This window comes from Xenopus laevis, chromosome 6S (assembly GCF_017654675.1).
Source record: "Xenopus laevis strain J_2021 chromosome 6S, Xenopus_laevis_v10.1, whole genome shotgun sequence".
Lineage (NCBI taxonomy): Eukaryota > Metazoa > Chordata > Amphibia > Anura > Pipidae > Xenopus > Xenopus laevis.
In genome coordinates this window covers 35,856,310-35,879,952 of record NC_054382.1, presented here as the reverse complement: position 1 = coordinate 35,879,952, position 23,643 = coordinate 35,856,310, and the positions used below count along the sequence as shown (strand labels likewise).

Genomic DNA, 23,643 nt, shown 5'->3' with positions numbered 1-23,643 from the left:
ATAAATATTCAGCCATGTATGACATGAGCCAAAAATTAGACTCTCAATCAGGGGCGTAACTACAGAGGAAGCAGAGGGGCCCAGGAGGTATAGGGGGCCCCATGAGGCCCTAATTAATGAGCAATTTCAATATATATCAGTAAACAGGACAACCTGTGAATTTTTAGGGGGCCCTAAAATTAATTTGCTGTGGGGCCCAGTGGCATCTAGTTATGCCACTGCTCTCAATGCATAACCCTAAGGGGGTTATTTATCAAGGTCCGAACTTATCTCAATATTGGCTGCTACAAACTCTGATCTAAGCCGCTCTGGTTTTTAACGCTTATTTATTATTACATTTTCCCGAGAATAACCTTTGCGGGAAAAGCTCAGATTTTCAAGATTTTTTCGATTTACATCCGAAAGCTCCAAAAACATTGTGGAATTGCCCGAAACCCCCGACACAACCAAAAATCAATGGGACTGTTCCCATACTTTTTATGTATAGTTTAGGTGCCATATGTTAGGAAATGTATGGGGGGAAGGAGGGTACCCCAAAAAAACCTGTCAATCTTTTGCAACCTGAAAAATGTAAAAGACGCTAGCGTCTTTTTGGGTATTAGAAAAAATTTAAACTATTTTTGAAGATCCTCCTATCTACTCTATAGCACTTCGCCTGGTCTGAGCTGGCAAAGTCAAGTCTGGCGCAAGAGGTAACATTCAGTAAAATCCGCAAGTTAGTGAATTAGCGTAGTTACATCCCTTTGCCAGAGTGCAACTTCGCCTGGCATTAGGGTGCGAAGTAGCGCTAGAGTATGTCTGCTTCACTAGCAAATTTATGCCAGCACCCATTAGTAAATTGGCGAAGTGTCAAAATGACATCACGCTGGTGAATTTTCGCTAGCATCAGCCACTTCGCCCTTTAGTAAATTTCCCCCATTCCTGTCCTGTTTCGACACATATAAGCTTCTATATGGCAAGTAAAATAATAATAGGGGCGTTTTGTATAGGAGTCTGCAATTGCATTTTCTGTTTCCTCTCTAATTATATTTGCATGAAAGGGCTCTGATAATGGATTAAAGCAGGTTTTTTCATGAAATGGTACAATTATCTCATAAACCACATGCTCGTGGACTGCATTGTATTAAAATAATGACATCACAGAAAGAAGTGTATATAGCTCTGGCAGGCAGGAGATCTTAAACTTACCCCAAGGGCCAAATGTAACCATGGGCCAACAACTGGGGAGTTTTGCTTTTGATTTAAAATAAATACTGTAACTAAATACCTGTACCTAGAGAAACATATTAAAAAGGCAATGCACAAAGCACTTATTACTGATTTTGTTGTGTTCTTATTTACATAACACATTAACATTTAACCAATGTAATTATAATTTATTAGTTGTTTTTTTTTTTTTTTTTAAAAAAAAACAAACATTAGAAATACATTTTATTGCTTGTTCTTTTCTGTTGACAGGTGGCTCCATTAAGGCTTGAACTATGAGGATTGTAATGCACTGATACTGATCTACTGGGAATCTTTTTCTTCAGAGTTGGTTGCACATGGACACAGATCAAAAATGGTACAGCAAAAATGAAGTGATAAACAAATAAAAATGGTTGTGACAACCCCTGCTTGTCACACTTTACAATCTAATTATGGAGTGATAAAAATGAGTACATAAGCAGGCATAGCATTATAGAGTTTGGAACTTTAATGTAAGGGCAATTTAAAATGTAATAGGTACTCTTCGTATCTAAATACTTACTCCCTTCACTGATTATAATACATGGGGGCAAATTTACTAAAGGGCGAAGTGACTAACGCTGGCGAAAATTCACCAGTGTGACGTCATTTCGGAACTTCGCCAATTTACTAACGGACGCTGGCGTAACTTCGCTAGCAAGGAAATCGACTCTAGCGGTACTTCGCTCCCTAACGCCAGGCGAATTTGAATGGATGTAACTACGCAAATTCACTCAGATGCAGATTTTACTGAACATTACCTCTTGCGCCAGACTTGCCTTCGCCACCTCAGAACAGGCGAAGTGCAATAGAGTAGATAGGACTTCCTCAAAAAATAGTTGAAAATGTTTCTAATTCCCAAAAAACGCTAGCGTCTTTTCCTTTTTTTCAGGGTGATAGGCTGCAAAGAGCGTAAAATTTTTTGGGGGCAACCGGTTTCCCCCCTACATTTCCTAACATATGGCACATAAACTATACACTGGGCTCATGTGTAGGGCAATATAACAAATTTCTTTTATTAAGGTTTCCCAGGCTTGTGTAGTGTAATGTATTGGCTGCGATATATACGTTCATTGATCTTTAACTTCCCGCCGTATGCAAATTTGGCAATGCTAGCGCAACTTCACTTTGCTTGGCGCAGTAATGCTAGTGCAACTTCACCAGCGTTCGATGCCCTGGACACAACTTCGGATTTAAGTGATAGATAGATACAGCTAGAATCACAACTTACACTCACTCACACCAATGTCCACCTCAATATCTTTTACATTTTCTTCAAAACAGTACTTCTAACAATAATGTTTATCAGAACAAAAGTGTCAATTTTTTCTAAATACAGTCAACAGTCCCAACTTTTAGGCCTGAATTGCTGGGGATACCTCAGTACCTAGAGCAACAGGTAGGTGACAATTCCTCTTTCTTGCTACTAGAGTTATACATGGCAACTGCAGCAAACAATTGACTTTTCTTTTGGCTAGATGGGAGACAAAGTATTTACTGGCCTGGGAAGGTCATTAAGAGGAAAGGGTTTCTTATGCTTTTTTTTTTTTTGGATGGCCAGAAAATCATCTTTACAACCCAAAAATAGACCTCCTTGAAACTACAAGCATTGCACAAAGAGTTTCATTACATTTCCAGTGGCACTCTGTTCAAACTTTCTGAATTTTCTTTCAGTTGGATTAAAATTGTGCATGTCAAATGCTGTTTTCTGCTGCTGTGCATCTGACCCTGTGCCAGGTGTAATCTTTCTAGTGGGATGATCAGAGGCTACCCTCAGGAGCATACAGCTGTTTAGAATTACCATTTAATAACCTATAAACAACTAATATATTAACAATCCCCAAAACGTAATAACAAAATACTGGTCTCTGAAATTACACTTATGGTGACCTTTTTGGGAAGCTGCTATGCACACACGCATGCACATATGCACACAGCAGATAGAAGGGACTCGGCAAATTATATAACTGAAGAAAGATTTCTTGTTTTCCAAGGCTAGTGATCCATGGCAAGCAACCCCTTTCAATTTAGGAATAAGATTTAATCAACAAATGCATTCATTTTCTGCCATCTATCTAAAATTAATACAGTAGATAGAAAGAAAACGTTGTTAGCTATCACCACATAACAACGGCATATAAAACAGAGAAAAATATATCCTACTAAGAAAGTCTGTATTGCAATTTGTTTATTTCTAGATTAGTTTCCATTAGTTGTTATAGGTTACTGGATGGGGGAAATTTCACAGTGTTAGTAAATGACAAAAAAAACACAGAAATACTGTATCACAAGATATCGCAGTAGATGTAGGCACAGGAAATAGAAATTGCAATGCAATAAAAACAAAATGTATAGAAGTAGGACAAATATCAATACCTAGTCATGCAAGTGCCAAAAGAATGCATGCTATACATGTTAAAATGGGCCAGTGGCCAAATTTTAGAGAGAATTAAAGTCAGGTGGCTCTGACTTCCCTTTAAGGTTATTAACTGTTGCTGGTTTCTATCTCACCTTCTTTTGCCCCGGTTAAAGCAATTACCTCCCCATTCAAAATGTGACATGAATTCTTTGATGTGAACATTTGTCACCCAAAGAGCCTGCCAAGCAGGGGCATTCCACTTTTTTTATACCATGTATTTACTAACAACCATCTACATGGGAAATGAAAGACTATGCTTATCTTGTCACATAGATATATATCAAGCTATGCACATATACAGATGCTTTACATCAGCATATATTTTAGCCTATAACACACTGAGAATTAACATAGATTTCTCTCTATCACTGCTGAGATCATATGAACTGAATATCAACATGGGGATTTTTTCTGATGACAATGTTAACTGGTGGTTCACCTTTAAGATAACTTTTAGTATGTTATAGAATGGCCAATTCTAAGCAACTTTTCAATTGGTTTCATTATTTATTTTTAGTTTTATAGTTATTTGCCTTTTCCTTCTGACTCTTTGCAGCTTTCAAATGGGCGTCGCTGACCCCTTCTATAATGCAAATGCTCTGTAAGGCTACAAATGTATTGGTATTGCTACTTTTTATTGCTAATCTTTCTATTCGGGTCCTCTCCTATTCATATTCCAGTCTATTCTTCAAATCAATACATGGTTATATTGTACATTGTGTATTGTGTATGGTTGTAGGGAAATTTGGACCCTAGTTTCCAGGTCGCTTACATTGCAAATTGAAGAGCTGTTGAATTGTCTCAGAATATTGCTCTCTACACAATACTAAAAGTTATCTCAAAGGTGAACAACCCCTTTAATAGATTCTCTCCTATTTTAAATGTTTTGGGTAATATACGTTTTTACTAGTCAGTAGTTTAAGATATTTGTTTGATCCTGACATTTATCTTGAAAGTCAAAATAATTCTTTCTACACAAAGAGAAAGAGAAAATTTTCTGCCTTTAAAAATAATTATTACATAAAAATGAGGTGTTAGTACCAAACTTTGGCCAAAATATGTAAGCTCACGTGCCACGTCAAGTGAGCTTACATATTTTGGCCAAAGTGTGGTACTAACATCTCGTTTTTTGTAATAATTATTTTTAAAGGCAAACCGCAAATGTTCTCTTTCTCTGTGTGTACAAATATTGGCTTTTTATCATTTATAGCAGCTGATCAACTCCATATTGTGGGATAGACCGAGTGCTGGCACAATGGTGTTTATAGCAGCTGGGCAACACCACAGTGTGTGTTAGAGTGCTGGCGATTTCTTTCTTGTTTCGTGTACGAAATAATTATTTATTATTTTAGACAAAGGAAGATGAATTGCATGTCTGCACTTGCCAGGCAGCTGTATGATTGATCAGCAACATCAAGGACGTTATTTACTAAAAGCCTTAATTTTCTCATTATTTTAGTAAAACAACTTTGACCAAACTCCCATCCACAATTTGACCTATTTATGAATAAAATAATTTAAAAAATTTGGTGTCGGAAAATACTCTATAAACGCTATAAAATTGTGAAAAAATTTGAATTGCCTGTTTTTTTACAGATTTGACGCCCAAAAAAATTTGACTTTTTTTGGTCACCGAAAACCAACATTTTTTTGGATTATCATAGAAAACATATCGCAGATCATGATATATTCCAGTTGTAAAAGGGACATCTGCTATTGACTTCTACATGACCTCACCAGGATTGAGATGGAGTATTTTTTGATTTTGATTTTGAAAATTTTAAATTTTTGTCCCCTTTAAAACTCTGACCAGAAAAAAAATCGAACTTTAGTAAACTGCAAGTATTTGTTGTAAGATTCATAATAACATCAGGTTGCCTATAGCCTTCAGCCCAGCAATATATTACAATGTTTTACAAAGAAAGATTTTTATTTTGGATTTTTGTTAAAGCCAATATAGTGATAATGTGCCAAATTTAATATAAATAATACGAATGTCGCACGTAAAAGCTGATTGCATCCGGCACGACTGTCGGATGTGAACGCTGCATGTTGCGTCTTCATCCGACAGTCATGTCGGATGCAATCAGTTTTACCTGTGACATTTGTATTACTTACATTAGATTGGGCGCATCTGACATGTCGCCTGTGCTTCCTTGCTTCGCGTCGGAACAGATGGACACGCACTGAAAATCGCCCGTGTAGTTCTACCCTTAAAGCTTACATAAGGTAAGCAGTCACAGTAGCCACACTTTATTGAAGGGGGTCACACAAGGTGGGTCTGTGGGCCACCAGTTGGATAGCACTTGCTTAAGGAACAATTCAAATCTCCCACTGCATATGAGTATTAACAACGTAATTTTCAGGTATGTGCTGTAAAATTACAAAATGCTTTATAAATGCTAAGTCAAAAAGAAAGCCATTTGCAACTTCCCAGACAAATTGATGATTTTTATTGTTATTATTAATGAGCTAAATGCATATCCTAATTGTGATAAGAAAATTTAGTTCAGCTATAGATATTATCCAGTGCTATGAATTACGCATACTTTAAATATGCATTCTTTCAATGTGCATGTGAATATAAGAAGATGAAGAGGCAGTCAATCTTGCGGATAATTCAGGGCAGTCACTTTCAAGGTATTAAGGCTGCGGCAAAAGCCTGTTGTACATAGAAATGTATGAAAAATCAGTGTGCTAAAAAACAAGCAGATATAATGGATTATGTGCAAAAATGCATGCAGCCCTGGCATACATGATCTTTCTTACAGAAGAGCCAAAGTTAATTTACAAATAAACTTTTCAAATTAGACTCTACAAGGATTTATTATTTTTATGTGAAATAATTTTGTAAAACTGTTTTGTTCAAAGGTTTTTCACTTGTTATGCTAACTATGCACAATTAAGTTAATTGAGTGAGGTGTTAATTATGCTACGTAGGGAGTGTTATATTGCCTTCTCTCACAAAAAATCTTTATGCTTGACAAAGGAGTTTACCCCGAACTGTTGCATTTTCTGCTGAATAAACACGCAAGGGCTTGGCCCTGCTTGCTCCTGCCTCCGAGTGCCAGTGATTCCCGTTCGCCTATACATGATCCCCATGCACATGCAGCAAGTGCCATTAAAGAACCCTGGACCTACCACCACCAACACCAAGCATTCAAAATTGCACTTTGTACAATACACTTGAATTCCTAAATGAGCCCTACAGTCTGTAATGAATAGTATTATATGGAAAGTGCAGCCACCAGACAATATGTATTTTGATATAATACAACATAGCCATAAATAACCTGTAAAATATCCTTATAAATGCTTCTTAGTGATGTCACTTGAATTACTAATACTAGTGTATTATAAAAAAAATTAATGGCTTTGTGCAGGCCTGGACTGGGAGTCAAAATAGGCCCTGCCATTCCAAGTACACAGAGGCCCAAACAGCCCCCTACCAGCCCACACAGCCTTCTACCAGCCCACTATATGGTAACTTTCTATGGAACCATACAGCAGCCCCTCTGGCATTTGCCAGAACCCACAGATTGCCAGTCCGGGCCTGGCTTTGTGTCATTATATGGTTGTAGAGATATTCAGTGCCTTCTAATATCCTTGTATTTGCAAAAGGGGTACAGTCCTCCCTGTATAATGTATACATCCCCTGGCCTTTGGCCCTTGTCCAGAGTAAGTGGTCATACACCGTTAATATATACTGTATTATGGCAGAAAAGAAAAAATAACAAATTGATTCAATAAAAAAAAAGATCAGTCATTTTACCTTAGACAGAGGCAAGATGCAGGTTCCACATGTTACAAATACGCAGATATAAAAGTGCAGTATAACATTAGTACATTTGTGTGTTTGGTTTACTATACAATTGCAGTAAAGTGTAAGTAAAATCATCTTATACATTTGGCATATTCTCCTTGTAAAAATTGTTGTAGTTTGCATATTCTCACCCAAGAAACAAATCTAGGTAATGCATGTACTGCATGTTATAATAGAACCATCAGCAATTGCTAAACTGCCAATAATATCTTTATAATTATTTTAATGATGAGGAATAACTAGCTCTTTGTTCAGTCAGGAAACCACTGATCAACCTCAACTTACCCTGCTGCTTCGTCTACATTGATTTTATCATGCAATTAGTACTAATCAAAAGCAGATATGCCCAAATAGGTCCCCTTCCTTTCTACATTCCACGTAACAGAGAATAGCAGCTATATGTACTGTATATATATATATTTATAGCAATTTCCAAAAGGACCCGCACTATGAGTATATGTATAACAATGACAATTGTAGGCCTCATCTTGATGCACAACTACTTCTCAGATACCTGTGCTGGACCAACAGGCAGGTGCGCTCAAGGCAAATCTGTCATTGTCTGCCTCCAACATCCCCTACTCCCTCAACCCCAACTCACTTGCTTGCTCTAGGCATGTGTTTCTTCTGCCGACCCCTAGTTCTAGCCCCTCAGATACTGATATGGGTTTCTGTAATAGCAACAGAATAACTTCCAGTCTGTATGGGGAAGGGGAAAAAATGCTTTTAGTTACATCCTTTGCGGTGGATGTACAGAATATTCTATTATCTATTGAAACAGTATTATAGTGTGTCATCTTCTTGACAGGAAGGCACTCTAGAGATCTAACTGTAGTGATAAAGGACAACTTCAGAGATGCCTGTGCACCAAGGCTACAACTGAACTTCAGGTGGAAAATGATCACGTCAATGGGAAGCCAACAAGCATTTTACTGAAATGTTCCACAAACCAAAGTAACTTTGCAGACATCCTTACATGATATTTGTTTATGGCCTAGATCTCCTCAGCTGATAATTGTCTGATTGCACCAAACAATCACCATGAAAGCATATGGAGAGGCAAATCCAGACCACCTCATGTGCCTTTTTACCCTTAAATGAGAACTAAACCCCAGTATCAAAAAAGCCGCCCTTAACCACCATTGCCCCCTCCTCTCTCCACACTGTGCATTAGTAAAAAAAAAACTTTTGTATGCTAAAAGCTTTTTAGCAATTTGTGAGAGCCAAAAGAATATTGTCTAGGCCTGAAAGTTAAATGGAGGCCACTACTGTTCTTACAAAGAGCTTTTTAGAGAAAGGATACATTCCCAAATTGACAAATAAAGCGTTGAGGAGCTTGAAAATCTCCCACATTATAGTCTACTGGTTAAAAAATCATGAGATATGGTCACCTATAGTATACATTTTGTATCCCCATTTAAACAACATAGTGGCAAAATGGAAAGAGTGATTAATGAATAATGACCTTTAAAGTGGACCTGTCACCCAGACACACAAATCTGAATAATAAAAGTCCTTTTCAATTTAGATATGAAATCCAATTTATATTTTTTATTAAAACATTCATAGCTGTTGTAAACTCATTCAAAAATCTCAGCTGTCAATCAAATATTGTCTGCCCTCCTCTATGCCTAGGCATAGAGGCGGGGCAGACAATTGCTTTCAATTTCCATTCAGCACTTCCTAGATGTCACTGCTCTCCCCACTTTCCCCCATTCTCTTCACCATTTAATTGTGTAACCAGGGCATGGGGATGGACATCAGGTCCCCCATTCTAGTGCACAAACAAGATTCTGAGATGATGCAAGGCTTGTCTTAATAACAGTGTCTACAAAATGGCTCCTGCCAGGTTGCTATTATTATGAATTCCCAGACTGAAGGAAACAAGATTCAAATAATTTATACACTGTAATTTAAGTTCATTTTGCTTGACTAATGTGATAAAATAGGATTTTGAATAATTTTTTTGGGTGACTGGTCCCCTTTAATTCAGACAGGCAGTTGGGTCACCTGTTCACATATACACCTCTGTTCTGCTTTAAATGTGGCCGTAACCTAAAAGACATGCTCTTTCCCTCTGATACAAAGCTTAAGAAATTAAATTCAGGGGTAAACCAAAGTATGGGATGTACCCTTGTCTAGGGTGCAATTGTTGCTCCTCAATAATCAATAATTTACACCCCCACCAAAAGTCATGATAATAACATTACAAGCTATGCCACCTGTAGTTTAATGTATGTTGTATATTCACTGAAATGTCCCTGTGATATAGGCTATGTTGGCCAGACATAACATACTGTAGATGAATACAGATCCTGGTAAGGCTAATAAGTGCTGGTGTACGGCTTCTTAAATCTGATATTTTGTTTTGCTTGTATGTACCTTGTGGTAATCTCTTCTTTTTCCAGCAGATTGGACACAAATATATCACTTTCATTGACTTTGTTACAAATGTATTATTGTGTAGTATTAATGGACACTGTTACAAACACTGAGACACACTTATCACAGGATATTTATCCTCTCTGACAAAGGACTCTCGTGTCTTAATTGGACATTTTCCTATGGATTGGACTCTATTTTAATTTACTAGGGTTGCCACCTCACCCCTTTAAAACCGAACACATATGGAATACATAGCCTGCATGGCTAATTAGCAATTCATTTAGATGCATGCTGCAGGCTGTGTATTCCATATGTGTTAGGTTTTACAGGGGTGAGGCAGCAACCCTATAATGAATAGATTTTAGACACAGCTTTTTCTGTTAATTTAATACCTAAGCACTGATGGGGGGGAAGAAAGGGGTGTGTTGATAAAGGCCTTGTGTTCTGTTTTGCCTTGCACTTGAGAAAGGGCACACAATCACATCACAGAAGACATTCTGCTTTAAGAGTGCACTTCTCAATCTCATGCTCAGGCAGCTAGCATCTTTATATTACATGCTCTATACAACTAAATCCCTAAATAATTTATTAACTAAATAATTAAAATGAAACACTTTGGCTAATTTACTATAACAGTGAAATTGGCCTTGGTGCAGTAACCCATAACACCCAATCAGCAATTAGCTTCCATGGGTCTATTGAAGATCGAATAATGAAAAGTAAATCTCTGTTTGATTGCTATGGGTTACTGCTCTGCTATTTAATCACCAGAGTAAGAGGTAGTGGCTGCTGTAATAACTCACAAAACACATTTATGTCCATGTTTTTTGACTGCTTATATTTGCCAAACTATTCACTATTTATAAAGTGCCATATGCCACTTATTTGGGGATTCTATGACATTCTGTCTGACATATTCACCTAAACTTTGAAACTTTTAGACGTAAGATTTCTGATGTAACCTATGTTAATGCATTTTTGTCAGAAAATTGTCACAGAACTTAAAATCGGACATTTCAGCTTATTCAAGCACTACGAGAAAATTCCCTGCAATCCAATCTCCCGAGCTTTCACTTCTATTCACTGTCTGGCTTACTGATAATAAGCAACAAACAAAAGTATTATGCCAGTCATTGGAAACATGTCTTAGGGTAGGACTCCACAATCGAACCACACCTTTTTAGCCCTATAAAAAAAAATTTTATCTCAATAATTTTTATTGATTTTCCGACAAATTACAATTTGAAAGTTGGTGAAAGGCTTACATCATTGATATTATCCATTTTCCAAGTCCAACATACCACTTCCATTATTTTACAATAATATTAAAACAAAAGATCAACAGTACAGAATTTGCCAGTAGTTAGATATTATTCATCCTATCATCTAATGCAGAGCATGGCACACACAGGGTGCATAGGGCAGGCAAAGTATGACACACACAGGGAGCATAGGGCAGAACAGAGCAAGAGACAGGGAAACAGTTAATACAAATAATTTTCTGCTATATACATCTTATTTACTTTTTGTCAATATTACATACTCTCATAGTCAATGTCACAATCACTTCATTGCTTTTAAATCTTAATTACAGCTGGTTTGTGTTTGCTTTCACAAAGCAAAGGTTAAATCTGACTACAAATGCCCTTGGCCAGCTACAAAAACATACAAAGCCTAGTGCAGAAAATGTAAAAAGCTCAATGCATAGTCCAAAGCTCAATATTGATTACGCAACATTCATGGGTGCATGTATTATGTAATGACCATATTGATCAGCAACTTCAATACCACACTGCAAAAGGACTTGTCATGAAATGTTTGACAGCACTTGGCATAATGGTATAGACACATGACTGATAGCTTTACACATTAGACAGACGGCATTGTTACCTTGCAGGCGCACATGATTAAAAACATTCATGGTTGTAGTTTTGTAAGCTCAACAAACAAATGGCCTACATTTCCTTTTTCCCCACCACATTCTCTTACATCTCATCTCTCTTGAGCTTTGAAGTATCTCTGAAATATCCTACAAACCCAAGTCTCCAGGTATGTACAATAGAAGGTGCCTTTTAGATCCTATGCCAGTTTTCCCAGGATTGTAGTTATAATAGACAATTTCTCCAGAGGTAACATAAAAAAATAATCTTTTTAGAATGCTAAAAGTATTTCATATTTTGCCTTTGCCATTCACTTTAATGGTACATGAGTCCTGTGGCAAGATACAGATTCAAGTTTCTTCTAAGTGACATGGGCATTTATTTTCAACCTTTCTTCCAGGGCTATCTTCTTGTGTAGTGCACTGACAAATCAGAATACCAATGTGTATCACGAACCCTACTATACAAGTCATACAGCTCCTGTGCCAGATCCTAGACTCAGGAAGGAAGTCCAGTTGCGAGGAACCCCAAGAACATACATTTTAGCTTCAAGGAGATTGTAGGGGGTCATTTAAAATGGCTATTCTGAGTGCATGTTATTATCCCACAATCCCCCTAAATTTCAGCATTGTTGCAGTCACCAGGGGGAGTTGTGCCTGATCTATTTTCAGCCAATGCATTAAATCAGCACAATTGCAAACAATTGCATTAAAAAAATCCTAGCATTTGGTGTGCAGGTAATATGTGCAACCTATACTTTTGGTGCAACTGTGCTGTGACAATTGACGCAGGCTAGTGATGGGCGAATCTGTCCCATTTTGCTTCGCCAAGAAATTTGCGAAACTCTGAAAAAATGTGCGAAATGGTGAAAAATTAGCAAAACACGTTGAAGTCAATGGGCGTCAAAATTATTTTGATCCGTGACAATTTTGACACGAGTGACGATTTTTATTTTTGTCCAAATGCAATAAAGTCAATGGGCATCCGAATAATTTTTATGCGCATAACAATTTTTACACAATCAACTCTTTTGTGCAAATGCATTAAAGTCAACAGGCGTCTGAATAATTTTGACGTGCAACAATTTTGACGAGCAACAATGTTTTTGTTGCAGCAAATTTTTCCACTGTGAATTTTTGCTGTCAGCGAAATCTGGAAATTCGCTGCAAATCTATACCTGCCGAATAAATTTGCCCATAAATTTGCCCTAAAGCAAGCCACTGTGTAAATCCTGGAGCTTCAGGGTTTGTCTTGTAATGGTAAAGGGCACAGCACAGCTGACTTGTGTTGTTAAACTAATTCACAGAGGAAAATTTTGTGATTACTTGCCCTATAAAAGAGAAATTACTTTCATTCCCTGGCAGCCAACTCTAACAGACGTTTGACATACAGCACCTTTAATGTCAGGAAGCAATTGTCTTCCAGACACCACAAGAGGACCAAACCATTCACTATTATTCAAGCTTCTAACAATACTAATATTTGAAATGGAAAAACCATGCAGTAGCCATCCGCTCTTTTTAACAAGAAAAGGCTATATTATATACAACTTTATGTTTTCTAAATAATCATGAACTGGAATATGGGGCAGCCTCTGGCATTCTCCTAACAGCATTTTTTCAATAATAGATAGGCACCCAAAATCCCCACCCACTGATAATTAAGATATAACTAAGGGATTGCGCACAAACAAGGTGGAAGCAAGGTGAATCCTGGTGTTTTATGTGGGGGGAAAACACAGATACTTCGCCATATGAAAGTCTCAGCAGAATTTTCATATTTCATGCAAAGGCACAAAGAATGGTTTTGGCCAGTTTTTCAGTTTTCAAAAATGCTATATGTATTGCTATGAATGGGAATGGGATATTAGGGTATTACTTATGTGAAAATCACGTGATGATGTGGGAAGGTGTATAATGCTTTAGTTTTGCCCTCTGTATACCCTGCATATTTAATGGGATCTGCTTTTTATTTTTTCTACACATGTAAACAGAAGAATGAGAAATGACTAAACATATCTTCTCGAAAATATGCAAGGAAAAAGGCAGCTATTTAGTATAAATGTGCTGTTTTTTTTAAAAAATTACTTCTGGGCACAAGGCACAGTGACTGACCCATGTACCCTAAATTAGCAATAGAACTTGGTGGAGGAGCTGCAAAAATAGTGGAACATTGGCAGGCAGGTTGAAGGCAAGTACCAGATTAAGGAAGAGTGCTCATTTTTTTCTCCTACAGTACATACCTGAAAATTAGTTTGAAGGTCTATTAGGATAATACCGGGAATGAAAACATATTTAAAATCCTTGTTATTTTCAAAACGTTGGATAAATGACTAATATGCCAATGGTTTGTGATATATTTTATCTTGTTATGAGCTAAAGGGTCCCTGAGCAAATATCTGGTTCTCCAAGGGGATCTGAATAAAAAAAATAGACATAAACATTGAATCTGACAAGAAATCTAAGGGGCATGGTATAACATAGTATAACTTGCACTAAAAAAAAGCCGCAAGCCTGTTTCCGTGGCTAAATACTTATTGTAACAAATAAAGGAGACGTTAGATTTCCTAAGAAATCTCACTTTATTCAGCACCATTTAGCTGCTTCTTTTTCATTGTTTTATACAAGGAATCCACGTGGGCATTTAGAAATATAAAGGATTGTCAATCTTGTGTGGTAGCTGCCAATAAATGAAAAACAAAATACACATGCTGAATAAGAAGTCATAAGCAAACAAACAATGCTCAGTAAGTGCATACTAATACAGCAAAGCCATGGAGTGCTAGCCCAGCTGAACAGGGACTGAATGAACAAACATTAGCACAGAATACTGGATACTGGTACTGCAGGTTCGTTAGGTTAGATGAGCAAATTTTCAGTCGACTGGGCTTGAACAAGAATATTTTATTGCAATTTTTAAAAGGATAGATAGAAAATTACATGTGGAAAGGTTACTTTTGTGAAAAAAACATTAATGCAATACATGCATTTTGAGCATTTGAGGTGTTAAAAGTGCATTTGAATAGACAACTTAAAACATCTATGTGTATGTATGGGCTTTTACCAACCCCTTATAGGGACATATATACATGCTGCTTAGCAACTTTAGGCACATGCCAAAGCACCCACTTATCCCGCTCTTGCATGAACACAAGGATATCCTGGAATTACTGGCAGCCTGGACCTAGCAGTAATTTCAGGGTTCCATAGTCACAACTGACCTGAAAACTTATGTTATTATTGACACTGTTGGCAGATTTATCAAGGATCAAAACTGTTAAATTTGACTAGGGAGTTATTAAAATTCGATTCGAGTTTTTCAAAAAATTCTAATTAGATTTTCGAGATTTATTACTCTGGCCCTTTAAGAACTCAAATTCAACTATTCACCACCTAAAACCTGCCAAATTGCTATTTATGTCCAGGGATCAATTTGGAGTTGTTTGCTGCCTTCCTGACATTCAAGTTTTTTTCGGAGAACAAACTCGAATCAAGTTTTTTAAATTCGAATCAAATTCGAGTTTTTGGGTCGATTCCATTCATCCGAGTTTAAAAAATTTGAATTTATTAATACATTTCGATTGGTTGAATTTTGAATTTATGGGAGTTTAGGGGAGGATTTAAAAACTCACATGAATTTGAACTTTGATAAATGTGCCTCCCCGTGCCAAAGACTAAACTAGCATATAAATATTAAAAGATAATTTTTGGCCACCATTTGTCAAAATGGGTTCTATTTTGCTTCCATTTTAGTACATTGGGTGCTACTTGGCACTATTGAAATGCAGAATTGCATTTAGAGAATTTGGGAATAAGCTCTACTGTCTGGGGAGATATGAGATTTGGGAATCTATTCCCTTCATTAAGCATAGTGCGCAGAATTTAAACAAGGCAAAATGCAAAGCCACAAAGTAGTCAATATTTGCATAGTTCCAAGTGATAGTAATTTTTGAGAGGATATATATATAGGGTGAGTAGTGAGAACTGAGAAGTAGCTTTGCAAATAGGGGTGGTCTCTCTCTCTCCTTTCCTTTTTCTCTTTTTCTCTGTAATAATAAAACAGTACCATGTACATGATACAAAATAAGATATAATTAATCCTTATTGGAAGCAGAACCAGCCTATTATTTAAAGCTTATATGATTTTCTAGTAGACTTACAGTACGAAGATCTGAATTACAGAAATATACGTTATCCAGAAAGCCCCAGGTCCCAAGGATTCTGGATAACAAGTTCCATACCTGTACATAATTACCAGAGCAATTCTAAAGGTATAAAACTCATTTACAAAAGCAAGTGAAGTGTACAATTTCGTAATTTGCCATGTTTTCACCTACAATGCAGTTACAATTACAGTGTAAGTGGGCGATGAAGGGGAGTTGCATATAAGCTGATGTAGCTGGTGCACCAAAACATGTGCAATGGCTCATATTGTATGTGTTTTGACAAATCAGATGCAAAAGTCCCGAATTGGAACTGTATTATTTCCTGTGCTTATCGACATGACACCTGCAGGTTATTCATTAGGTGCAACTCTGCTATGTCTATTGACTCCCAGTCCACAGTGGAACTCTGAAATTACAGCACCTCCATGGTGGGCACAGGTTTTTCCTATCCTGTCCAATATTCTGAAATCAAGAAAAAGTCAGCCCACTGAAATTATAGGTCACCTTCTACATCCCGATGCATACAGATATAATCATCCAGACACTGTATAACAGGCCAACAAATTCCAGATGGTATAATTAATGAAAAGTTCAATGCTTTGTGAGATTTCAATTTTAAATAGAAGATACTGAAACTTTCATCTTTTGAACTTCCATGAAAGTTAATTAGAAAAACAGTGGAAAAACATGACACTAATTAAGAGACCTGTTTTATAAATGAAGCACATACTGTAAGGAAGTGAACATACAGTACACGCAAACAGAGAACTTAACCTCCTACTTTATATTCTCTTTTCTTGTATGTATTCCAGTATGGCTGTAATACAGGATTCCAGCAGAAACACAAAATATAATATAGTTACCCTTTTACTGTGAGAGGTATAAGGAGTAGATCTTATAATGTTCCAAAGTTTACAAAATGCAGCTTCTATTTATAGTCTAATTAGCCAAGTCTAAAGGTCATTCTTTCCTTCTGGACCTGTCTGCTGTCTGTAACACAGTTATTCACTATTTATCTTTATCTGTGCTAGCATTCATTAAACAGCTATAGCCCTGTTATTGATAGGGGACATTTCAAAAATATATTAAAAATAGCAATTTAAAGAAAAGTAAAGTTGTATAAAATATGCTTCAAATAGTTTTGTCTTCCTTCTTTTCAGACAGAAACACGTTTTCTGATAATTACCTGAAGTATCTCTTTCCTTTCTGTCAAGCAGACTAGTCACCTTGCATTAGCATCAGCAGACTTGTAAGCCATGACAAATTTAAGATATTCCCTATCTGGACAGCAAGTATAAGAAAATAAGCTGCTGATGGCATAGCAAACCATAAATCCTAAATCTAACTATCCACAGTACAAGTATAGGTAATTACAGGTTTGCAGCACATACCTGGGCCCCAAATGTCCAGAAAAGCACCCATTTATAATTTGCAGCTCCAGGTATATTAGACTGATAACCATGATTTCTTCTTCATTTTATCAAATGCTTTTGTAAGATATAACCCACTCTGCTAAAACAGCCCATGCGTCGCCATGCTATCTTCTGGCCTTAGAACTGAACTAAAACTACACAGGAGATTTTATAGATCAGATCGATAGAATCAGGGGCGTAACTACAGAGGAAGCAGACCCTGCGGCTGCAGAGGGGCCCAGGAGTTATAGGGCCCCAGGAAACCCTAATCAATAAGTAATTTTAATATATATTGGTAAAACAGGACAACCTCTAGAGAGTTTGGGAGCCCCTCAAATCCAATGGACAGAATGAATACTACAAGTTGGATGTAGTCAACAATTCTGTAGGGAAGCGCAAACACAGAATTATTGACTTCACTCCAATCAAGTTACTACACACAATTTAGCGCTTAATTAACTTTCTTTTTCTAAAGTTAGATTAAGTTGCATGGTTCAAGATATAATGGGAATGATACAAATATCTGATGTGAAAACTATTTGGAAGATTTGTCATCTGGCATGACACCCCTGCCGGAAGGGAACGCTGCATGCTATGTCTGCATCCGACAAGATCCAATTTGATGTCTGATAAATGAAATACACTGAATAGGCAAAAAGTAATTTTGGGATTTACAACTCCATTCTCAAATCAGTGTCTCTCTAAAAAAATTACATTAGCAGTAACCAAAATTACTGCTAACTTTTTTTTTTTCAAAGGGGACCTTTCAAATAATTTTCTATCATTTTAGTTCAGCAAAATAAAATTTACTTAAAGTACACTATATAAATCCCAGAATTCCATTTTTGGAATTCACAGTCACAGCACGTTTTGGAACATTGATTTTATCCCCAAAATCTTGTATATGTACCAGAATGTGGAACCTGATGCCTATGCCCACACATGTCTAATGTCTAATGGCTACACCATTAGACATTGAGGAGGGATGGGGAATGTGGGGAGTGCAGTAACATCTAGGAAGTGCAGACTGGAAAGTGAATGTAATTGAATGCCCCGCCTCTCTATGCCTGAGGCATAGAGGCAGGAAATATACGATTGGCAGCTTCAATTTTTAAATACATTCATAACAGTTATGGATGTTTTAATAAAAAAAATTGAGGATTCATGTTTAATCTGCAAAGGACGTTTATATGATTGGTTGCTTAGATCTTTAAATACATTCATAACAGGTATGGATGTTTTAATAAAAAAAAGAATTGAGAATTCATGTTTAATCTGTAAAGGCCTTTTATTATACAGCTTTTTATGTGTGGGTGGCAGTCCCCTTTAAATGCAATATTAGGGCTAATACAAATAGGTGTTTTTAAAATGCACGCTGACCATAACAAATTCACTTATTGCATTTATATGTATTTTTTTTTTTTTTTTTAAAAACTATTTTTTGTCAGTTCTAAATGCAAGCCTTTATTATATTGCTTTTATTGCATCGAACGCAAGAAAATGCAGCATGGGTGTGTCTAAAGAAACACAATGAAACGCAAATTGAGTAATACACAACTCTGAACGCTAGTAAAAGCAAGCAGAATATAATGGAAGTGAAATGCAATTGCGTTTAAAGTGGACCTGTCACCCAGACATAAAAAGCTGTATAATGAAAGTTTTTTTTAAATTAAACATGAAACCCAAATTCTTTTTTTTATTTAAGCATTCATAGCTGTTGTAAACTTGTTTAAAAACCTCAGCTGTCAATCAAATATTGTCTGCCCCTCCTCTATGCCTTAGGCATAGAGGCGGGCAGGCAATTAATTTCACTTTCCATCCAGCACTTCCTAGATGTCACTGCACTCATATTCCCCCCTCTCTTTCCCATGAACTGTAATTCTGAAACCAGTGCATGGGGATGGACATCAAGTCCCCCAATCTGGAACACAAAGAAGATTTTGAGATGATGCAAGGCTTGCCTTAGTAAAAGCGTCCACATAATGGCACCTGCCTACTTGCTATAATTATGAGTTCCCAGATTGAATGAAACTAGATTCAAATAATTGATTTTTAGGGTGACAGGTCCCCTTTAAGTGCGCTCAAACCTGCGTCAAACACATAAAAAACAGGCATTTGTATGAGCCCTCAGGCCACGTGTTTTTCTGTGCTCTCGTGCGGTGGCATTTTTATGTATTCCACCTGAGAGGACCAGCCTGAAGTGCTGAATGCAAGTGAGACACTGCATATTTTGCCTCATCTGTATTCAGTGATTCAGAGCAGCGCCATTGTCATAGGCCACTAGGGAAGAATGTGTTTCCATGCAGTGGAATGCATAAAAAAGCCACCTCACAGATACACATATGAAATGTTTATGCGTGGGAAGAGTTAAACAACTGCCCAATTGATGAATCAATTGTTATGATTGTATCCTATTTTTGTACTAAAGCTTGGACAATCATGAAATACTGGTAGCAGAGTGTATTTAAGTGCTTTATTGTGCCCTGTGTTTGCAATTCGGGGGGGGGGGGTAATCAATGGTGATAAGATATACGTTATAAAATGAATGAGCACTGGTATTGCCATTCGGTGGAACACACACACACTGAATGGCAAATGCAAGTTGAAACACTTGTGGGTACTGAGTACAAGGATGAAACTCTATCAACCAGTCTGTTACTGCGTCAACAGGTGCAACCATTAAAATTCTGATATTACTCAGAGATAGCAGTTACATAGGAGGAAAAAAATTCTGTAATTACTTCATATCAGAATCCCAAAGTAAGTATATATTTATGCTCAAAGTAACGCTGTGAATAAATATTATAATCAAAACTTCCCATAAAACATACAAGCAAAACATAGATTTTCCATAAATGAATAATTCACCATATTATTAAAAAAGTCAAGCTGAATATACTTGGGGAAATCGCATAACATCTGGCTCAGTTCTGGCACTCATGATGCAGTGTCAACCACTGTAAACTGAAGCACTTAATATATTCCTACTTGCTTCTGTTACACAGCTAGTTAGCTCTTAAGATCTATGGGGCAGGGACCTCCTTCCACTTAGCATTTAATCTGGAATGTAGTTGTACTTTGTATACGTATGGGTTCCATTATCCAGAAGCTCCGAATAACGTAAAGGTCATCTCCTATATGTTCCATTTAAGCGAAATAATTATTGTTAAAATGTATTTCCTTTTTCTCTGTAATAATAAACCAGCAGCTTGTCATTATAACTAAGATTTAACGAATCCCTAATGTTTAATTTTTTGTAGACCAGGTATGAAGATCCAAATTACAGAAAGATCTAGAAAACCCTAGGTCCCAAGCATTCTGGATAACAGGTCCCATACATGTATTTTAAATACCTCCCAACATGAATTTTTTATACCTCCCAACTTGACAATTTTTTTTGTTACTGAAATGTCCAGATTTTCTATTTGATCTCCTGAACTAAACAGCCGGAAGATACAACGTTTCTAACTTAATTGGCTTTTGGCAGAGAGCCCAGAATACGTGGCAGGAGAATTTCGATACTTTTGTAACAATTTAAGATAAGATAAGCAAAGAAGCACTTGTAACAATTTAAGATAAGCAGATCTCTTGGGGAAACTGTGACTTGCAGCTTAAAGGGCAATTCACCTTCATTAGCAAAACTTTTATAACACATAAAAACCACAGAAATGTGTTCAAACTTTCATAACCTGACGAATGTTGTGCCTCTTTCTTTTTCGAAAATATTGGGAGGTATGTATTTATTCTTGTATTAACCCCTGCGATACAGTGATACATACACACATAGCACTATACAAATAAAAATATACATACATATTTTACACAAACTGAAGTTGTATTGGGTCTAAGGTCTCATGTACTGTAGATTGGATTTTATGGTTTTATGCCACTTAGTGCTCTTGCACTTGAAACCACGGGTTAATAAATTAGCTCTGATACATTTATTTTCTTGTAAGTAGCATTGGCATAGATTCAAATACCACTGTGTGTTCTAATGTGTTTTTAAACACAACTGCTACATTTCCTTTGACTGGCATTAAAAAGACAATAAAATACAGTAGAGGGTTGCGTTGGAACAAACTTAGTCGGCTCAAAAAATGTGCTTTTAAACGTCATGCCCAAAAAACCCAATGCCCAAAAACATCCACGTGTTAAAGCCCTTAGAAATACGGAGCAGGGACAGATCAGTGACACCCATTTAGGGCTGCAGATCCCTTGTGGTTCACAGTGCTGCTACAGGAGATTCACTAATGGAAAAAATACATGTAAAAATAATGTCAGATATTTTAGCACCTATTACTGAACTTTATTTTTATACATGTCCCACGCTTCTGTAGAAGAAAAAAAAAAAAAAAATATATATATATATATATATATATACACATACAGGAAAACACTGTAAAGCAGTCATAGACACATATGCATCAGTGGGCTGTACCGTACATCAGGGTTATATAGAAATAATCAAATAAAATGGATAAAATTAGCAGAATACTTCCACCATCCTTACACCCAGCACTAGTACTAGAATGCTGTGTTAGAATGCAATGTTAGAACATCAGATCCAGCAGTTACTGTGGGGCCAGTAAGGGGTCATGATTGACAGCTAAACTACACTGGAGATTGTGTAGGCTGCTGTCAAAATCAGATTGTATCCTTCCTGGCAAGGGCCAATATATCAATATATAATATAATGGGATATAAAAATCTGATGTGCAATCTACATAGACAATTTGCCTGAAGGAAAGGGAAAACTCCAGGCTGTGTCTACATCCAAGATAAAATCCTGTCTTTATCTATGACTTACAGAAAAACATCCCACAATATCTCATGCTGTTGCATACAAAATTTTAAGGGTCAGAGAAAGTCTGACCCACAAAATCAAATCCAAATGTCCCATTTAGTTTAGCCCTAAAGCAACAGGTGCACAACTTGATCTCCCCAACTGTATCCATGGTACATTATACAGGTGATCTCCCCAACTGTATCCTTGGTCCATTATACAAGTGATGTGCCCTACTGTATCCTTGTTCCATTATACAAGTGATCTCCCCTACTGTATCCTTGGTCCATTATACAAGTGATGTGCCCAGTGTGCCTCTATGCCACCCACTGTCCCATAAAACATGACCCACTTGTATGCTTCCCAACATGATTCCACCTAACATATCCTTCGCTAATAAGCAAGTCCCATAAATTTTTCAGCCAATGATCACTTTGTACATCGGAGCAGAACTTGGAACAGAACATTCTTGGCAAAATGATGGAGGGGTGCACCAATATAACAAGAAGAATCAGCACACAAACCTAAGGGATCAAGAAAAAGCCTACACAAAGCATGGCAGAAATGCAAATATAAGCCTGGATGCTACAGCTTTATGTGCATAAATAACATTGCACCTCATTCTTACTCTCCCGCCCCACACAAACACATTTGATGGACTGTTAGGGCAGAGATGTGTGGCTTGTGCAACCCTGGCTACAGCTTTTGCTAAATAAATAGAACTCCCTGGGGACTGAGAGTTGTAGTTCATGAGCAGCTGAAGAGCAACAGGTCTCATGATAAAGCAGAGGCAATGGGCAAACACTCAGCACTGGTGACTGACATAAGAGCAGCTGGTGCAGGGACAGTGCCCAATGTTCTGTCACGTGTCAGCAGCAGCAGCAGCACTACTGAGCCCCACAGTCCCCGGGAGGAAAATAAAGTCACTTGTTGTCACAGTAGAATTAAGCAGAGGAAAGACACCAATGATTTCCCCCCGAGATGCACCAGCAGGAAATGTCCCCCCTCTTACCTGAGGATACAGAGGAGCCGGACAGACTGGAGTTGCTGGAAGCGGCCATCCCGGTGCTGGACAGCAGGAGTGTAGAAGAGCCTTTTTAGCCCATGACACTGAGCCGCTAACCAGCCTCGCACTACTTTCCCAGCACTTCCTGTTCCCTCACACGACGTTCGCGCTTCTACCGCTGCTTATTTAGGTGTCACTCACGCTGTTAGTGGGCGCTGCTCTCAACTGTGACCGGCACTATATAAGTCTCTGCGTCTTCCCTCCAGCATCAGTCTCTGGCACTGACAGCTCGTGTGAGAGGAGATTCAGTGCAGGGCCTCCCCCCTCTACTCAGCAATCTCTCACGCTGCACCCACTTTGCTTTGCGGGAGAAGAAGCTACTGGTGTGACAAGAGCCTTCTGGGAAGTGGAGCCCGCTGGTTAAACACGTTGTACAGCCACTCGTTTGACAGCTCTCATTCTTAACCGTGACCAGGGGCGTGATTATAGCTGGAAAATGGCACCTTCCTTGGGGCAGAGTTACCCCTAGACCCTGGGAACAAT

General features: G+C 37.5%; 1 protein-coding gene across 1 annotated transcript in view; it reads right to left on the bottom strand.

Moving 5' to 3' along the window:
- Window positions 1-23,611, bottom strand: part of chn2.S (chimerin 2 S homeolog) — a 154,986-nt gene extending 131,375 nt beyond the window's left edge. The window contains exon 1 of the mRNA XM_018269249.2: window positions 23,107-23,611. Coding sequence (XP_018124738.1) covers window positions 23,107-23,155 — 49 coding nt within the window. The 5' untranslated portion in view covers window positions 23,156-23,611. The remainder of the gene's footprint in view (window positions 1-23,106) is intronic.
- Window positions 23,612-23,643: the final 32 nt, after the last annotated feature.